At 56.4% G+C, this 6,008-nt stretch overlaps 1 protein-coding gene across 1 annotated transcript in view; it reads right to left on the bottom strand.

The window, feature by feature from the left end:
• The window catches only part of RUFY4 (RUN and FYVE domain containing 4), an 18,560-nt gene extending 14,846 nt beyond the window's left edge, over window positions 1-3,714 (bottom strand). The window contains exons 1-6 of the mRNA XM_007451427.1: window positions 3,669-3,714; window positions 3,446-3,552; window positions 2,095-2,220; window positions 1,649-1,755; window positions 977-1,120; window positions 434-503 (exon numbers count right to left, since the gene is read on the bottom strand). Coding sequence (XP_007451489.1) covers window positions 434-503; window positions 977-1,120; window positions 1,649-1,755; window positions 2,095-2,220; window positions 3,446-3,552; window positions 3,669-3,714 — 600 coding nt within the window. The remainder of the gene's footprint in view (window positions 1-433; window positions 504-976; window positions 1,121-1,648; window positions 1,756-2,094; window positions 2,221-3,445; window positions 3,553-3,668) is intronic.
• Window positions 3,715-6,008: the final 2,294 nt, after the last annotated feature.

The raw sequence follows: 6,008 nt of genomic DNA on the forward strand, positions 1-6,008 counted from the left end.
CCCCCCCCCCCCCGTGAGGCAGGACAAGTTATGCGCCCAAGGACCCTGGTTAGTAAGGCATGGAGCTGGGATATCAACCAGGCAATCTGGTTCTTCAATCGCTCCCTGAATTGAACTGGGATGTTTGCAAATTGTCCAGCAGAGATTGTCTCCCTGGGCTGTTTCCTGGAAGCTTCTGGTCGCCCTCCCCAGCTTTCCCTCCTCCCAGGGGCCCCAGTGGCGCCTGCAGGTGCTGCCAGCGGTTCCCTTCTCTCCCTGATATCCTCACCACCTTACGAATATGAGCCTTGGCTTCTGTGGCTCCCTAGCCCCAGGTCCACATGTTGGCCTCTCCCTCTCTGTCCAGCTGGGTCAGGGTTCAGTTACTTCTCAACCTGGGGGTCCCAACAGAGATAGAGAAGAGGCAACTAGGCTGAAAGTTGGGAAGAGGCACCTCCTTAGGGGAATCTTTGATCTTTCTGGGTCTTCTTCCCAGGGTCCAGTTGGAATTGGAGCAGCGGGACCTGAAAGTGAAAGAAGCGGGGGGACCCTGGACCTCTCTCCAGCAGTGGTCTTGGTCCTCAGATGCAGGATACCCCATCTTTCCAACCACCCATTCATCCCACCACCCATCCCACTTTCCTGCCCTTCCACCCTCATGCATGCATCCTTCTCTCCATCCACCCATGCATCCCACCCTCCATCCATCCTTCCATTCCATTCCAACATCCCAACATCCATTCATCCTTCTAACCGTCTACCCCAACCATCCAACAACTCTTTAATGAGTGTGTTTTCTGTGCAGCATCATAGGACATCCTAAGATGACACTGGGAAAACAGAAAGCTAGGGAGGTGGAGAATCGGGAGTCAGGGAGTAAGAAGAGAGGGAGGAAAAGATGGGGCTGGGGGTTGAGGGCTTGGGGTTAGTTTGGGTGGGTGGTAGTAATGGGAGCAGGCATTGAAAAGAAGCTTCCCTCCACGCTGCCCCCACTCACTCTGAGAACATGGGCCAGGCTCCATCCAAGTCTGGCCGTTGCAGGTCCAAGTCGAAGGTCACCTCGTTGAGAGCATAGAGGGAGTCCAGGATGTCTTCCTGGAGTTCAGGGCACACCAGAGGGCTCCGGGGGCCATACCACTCCCTGTGTTAACAGGGAGCAGCACCCTTGGCCTTTGGCTCTGGTGCTATTGCCACCCCCGACCTCAGAGAATCTACCTCCACTGCACACCATAGTGGGATGGTTCCCCAGACAGGGTGGTCCTTGGGACCAGGAGGCCAAGCATCATGATGCTACCAGGACTGGGGTTCTAACCTCCCCTTTGCCCTTTCTTCCTTGGCTTTCCCTTTATGACCCTTATGTTAGTCTTTTTTTTTTTTTTTGTGGTACGTGGGCCTCTCACTGTCGTGGCCTCTCCCGTTGCGGAGCACAGGCTCCAGACGCGCAGGCTCAGCGGCCATGGCTCACGGGCCCAGCCGCTCCGCGGCATGTGGGATCCTCCCGGACCTGGGCACGAACCCGTGTCCCCTGCATCGGCAGGCAGACTCTCAACCACGGCGCCACTAGGGAAGCCCTATTTTAGTCATCTTTGATATCAAACCACCCTTCTAGGGGTAAAGAGGAATCTTCCTGAAGGAGGGCCACGGGCTCGGATGGTATCAGTAGCCCCACCTGGTTAGCTCTGGGTTCAGGAGGCAGAGCTGCAGGGACTCTGCCAGCTGTCCCTGGGCGAGACAGAAGCGGATGAAGGCTCGGCCTTTTCCCAGCGGGGTCTTCAACTGCACAGCACACAGGGGACAAGTGGGGGGATGGTGGTATTAGGACAGAGGGAACGCAGCCAGCACAGAGGGAGAAAGGCTAGAATGAGTGGTGAGAAAGGGTGTCCTGGGACTTGAGGCTGTGGGAGGAAAGGGGGTGACCGGAGGGGTGTGAGGGCAGGGCTAACGACAGGTGAGGACCAGGTGAGGGGGGCTATGGTCAGTGGAGTTGGGATGGGTGAGAAAGGAGCCTCGGGCAGGCCGGTGTCCCCTCTGGCCACCGATCCATCCTCGTCAAGGACCTGGGGGCAGGACCCCATCACACTGAGGCCAGCCCCCCTGCCACCTGGCCCTGGATACCTTGTCCTGTGAGTGGACAAAGTGGACTGGCTCCGTGTCCCCCCGCTGCTGCCACAGGGCTGTGCAGAGGAAGTCCCAGTAATCCTTCCGAGGCCTCAGGAAGCTCTTCTGCTCTTTCTGGTCAAACTGGGAGCAAGATGAGGGAAAGGAAAGTGTGGAAATGTTCCCTCCCAGAACACTCTGTGTTCCAGCACGCTGAGCAGTATAGCGGAAAGGGCTCGTGCAGACCGGCCCACTTCAGGTCCTGGTCTGCCCCTACTGGCTGTGTGACCAGGAGCAAGCTGCTTGACCTCTTTGAGCTTTCAGTGTTCTCATTCATTCATTCATTCATTTCAGAAATACTTATTGAGCACTTACTATGTGCTGGGCCCTGTTTTAAGCCCTGGGGATACAGCGATGAACAAACGGAATAAGCAAAACATATAGTATGTTAGATTGTGCTGACTGATAAGGAGAAAAATAAAGCGGGGAAAGGGAGTGGAAAGCGCATGGTGTGTGCATGCATGTGTGAGATGTGTGTGGGGTGTGTGAGTGTGTGGTGTGTATGTGTGGTGTGTGTGTTAAAAAATGTAGATTAAGGTGTCTAGAGAAAGCCTCACTGAGGAGGCTCTCTTCAAGTCCAGATCTGAAGGAGACAAGAAAGGGTTCCATCCAAATTTCTGGGTGAAGAGCATTCCAGGCAGAGGGAATAGCAAGTGCAAAGGCCCTGAGGTAGGTGCTTTTCTGCTGTGCTTTAGGAAGATCAAGGAGGCCGGTGTGACTGGAGTGCAGCACATGAGGGGCAGACTGGCAGGAGACCACACAGGCACACAACATATACCACACACACACAAACCTCACACACATGCACACTCACGCCACACATGTACATGCACATTGTCAGAGAAGTAGGAAGAGTATGTGTGTGTGTGTGGGGGGGGGGATGGGCTGGTCATCAAGAACCTCAGTGGGTTAGAAGGAAAATTAAACAAGATGGGCGCGTAAAGGGCTTAGCTGGGCACATAATATGTGCTCAATAAAAGCTAGTGATAATGATGACTGGGGCTCTAACCAGAAGCGAGGAAGGCCAGCCCGAGGACACCTGTGCCTCTGAAACTTTTGTCTTTAGAGCAGGGTGACTGCCTCCAGCCCCACCCAGCCCTGCCCCAGCCTTGTTCCACCTCACTTCCCAGGCTACAGTGACAGCCTCCAAGGGTGAGGTTAGATGTCAGGAAGGGTTTGCCGATTGACAGAGATGAGATAGTGCGTGGTAACGAAGAGAGGCAGTGGCTCTTCCCTCAGGATCTGGGAAAGCCCACTCAGTTACTGGTTATTGGGACCTGGAGAGATGGGGGGGAGGGGAGGGCCCTACCTGCAGCAGTTGCTCCAGGCAGCCACAGAGTCTGTGCAGTTCCGCACTGGTGTCTGTCACCGGCTGCCGCCCACCCCCATAGCCTTGGAGGATGGCAGAGATGACAGCTGTGGGGAGGATGGTGGACATCAGACCTCAGATGGTGAGGGTTCTGAAGGAAAGGGTCTCAAGACCCCTCACCTCTCCCCCATTTCGGCCCCAGAAACTCTCAGGACACACTCACCCTTCAGGTCACTGGTCATCTTGAAGACAGCCCCTTCTTCTGCCATGAGTATTTGAAAATGACGTGATTCCTTGTGGGTCTAGAGGCCAAGAACGAGCTTCTGGCTTCAGCTGCCCAGGTTTCTCCTTATACAAGGGAAGAATCACAGCCAAGAGAAACAATGTGACGTCTCTAGGGTCACACAGCGAGTTCACTGGTAGGAGAAGACCCAGCTCTTTCTTGTAAGGCAGGGCGGGAGGATGGTGGTGTGGTCCCCACCTATGGAGCCATTCCTGGGTGCCAGGCCCTGTGTCCTGTGCCTGACATCCTTGTATTATTCAGTCCCCATAATAACCCTGGGAGGTTATTGACTCCATTTTATACCAAGAGAGGGGGGCTTAGAGAGGGTAAGTGTTTTTTCCAATGTCACAAAGTTCTAAGTGGTGAAGCTAGAATTGGAACTCAGGTCCCTGTGCCTGCAGGACTCATGCTCTCAACGCTGACTGTCTGTGAGCAGCCCTGCTAGTGCGCATGTGTGTAAGCCATGTGGACGCTGGGCCGAGGGGCTGTCACTCCCTCCCCACAAGGGGCCTTGCCAGAGCAGTCATCATCCCTGGGACACACATTCATCTTTTCCTGGGCCCCAGCTGCATGGAAAATGTGTGTTTTCTGAGGAAAAGGAGGCAGAAGCAAGTCGAGACCCCAGAGTCGGGCCTGGGCCAGAATGCTGGGGGTGTGTAGGGAGCAGGGTTTTAATCCCACTGCTCTCTCCCCAGTGAATCTCAGCCTGTAACAGGGTTTATCCCACTGCTCTCTCCCCAGTGAATCTCAGCCTGTTCCCCCCACAGTGGGTCCCGGGGCTCAGAGAGGAATACTGTGGCCCCGGAGGGCCCGTGGGCTTGTTCTGAGAGCCGGAAGTAAAGACAGGCATGGAGTGGGAGACCCAGCTGTCCTGCCTCCCATGCTGTGGTGGCTGGAATTTGGGAGTGAGTGGGAGTGAAGGAGCGCTGGGACACAGAGGAGGGGAAGCGAGAAGGAAAGGAAGGTAAACAAGGGAGGGTGGGTGGGGAATGGCGTTCAGGGAGCACAGTGCTGGGAGTCAAGACACCTGTTCTCCATCCTGGCCCTGCTGCTGGCTCACTGTGTGACCTGGGGCACATCCTTCACCTTTCTTGGGCCTGGATTTCCCCATCCATAGACCAAGGGGTTGGACTGAGGGTCTCTGCCGCTCCGTTTAGCTCAGATGATCTGTGAACTCCACAGACACCTAGATGGACCTCCTCCCCTTCTTCATCTCTACCCAGGATTCCTCTGCCCTTGCTCCTGGCCACCCCCAGACCCAGGGGTCTCCTTGCTACTCACCTGGGAAGGCCTGGCTGGTTGGGGCATGGAAAGCAGAGCACTGCAGCCTGAGCCTGTCATTTGTGATTGAGGGCTCTGCACAGCCTTTTCCAGAGTTTGCTGCCTGGGAAGTGACTCATGCCCAGCCCAGCAGGCTGGAGGAGGGGGAAATCTTGCTCAGAGAAGAAGTGGAAGACTGTGGGGCCGAAGTGGCAGAGGCAGGCTGGAGGGCACCGGGGCAGAATGGTGAGATGGGGGATGGTTCCTCTTAGGCAGACCTGGGGTGGGTTCGCTTGTTGGCCAAACACAGACTGGGACCCAGACTCACCGACGAGGTAGTGGCAATTGTTGCTCTGCGAGGTCTCTCCCCTTCTCATCACGGTCACTTGCTCTTGTCTTTCTTCCTTATCGCCACCAGGTGGCACAAAGGCTATGAGGCTGCCCCACCTTTACTGTCACTTGGTTGGAGTGCGGTGCAGGTGTGGAGGGGAGGACAAGGGTCCCACCTCATGTCTCCCTCCTCCGCCCCGTCTCTTCTGGGGGGTCCCGGTGAGTGCTGATCACCAGTGCCGTTCCCCCCAGTTCTGGGGCTCACCGCTGAAAGTGAAAGCACTGGTGAGATGCTCTGTCCAGGAAGGGGCCCGGTGGCTTGCCCAGGCGGACTGTGGCCCTCCCACCCTGGCTGTGCTTTGTCTCCTTGAGGCTGGGATCTTTCCCCTGTTGGTTCCCAGGGGCTAGTACTGGGGGCAGAGAACAGAGGAGCAGGCATCTGCGAGGACTACCCGTTTCACAACCTCCCAGGAACCGCATGTAAGCACTGGAGCACGCGGTACCCAAGCCTGGCTCTGTCCTACCACGGGGACTGCCTGCCCGTCTGTCTCTCCTTCTCTGGGACTTGGTCTCCCGCGTGCAGAGGCTGCGTCCCCCCTCTCTGTGCCCCGTGTCCCCGTCTCTCCCTCATTATCTCTCCTTATCGGCTTCCTGCCTCTCCCGTCGCGTCCGCTGGCGCTCTCTCTCTCT

The sequence above is a fragment of the Lipotes vexillifer genome, unplaced genomic scaffold, assembly GCF_000442215.2.
Source record: "Lipotes vexillifer unplaced genomic scaffold, Lipotes_vexillifer_v1.1 scaffold1145, whole genome shotgun sequence".
Lineage (NCBI taxonomy): Eukaryota > Metazoa > Chordata > Mammalia > Artiodactyla > Lipotidae > Lipotes > Lipotes vexillifer.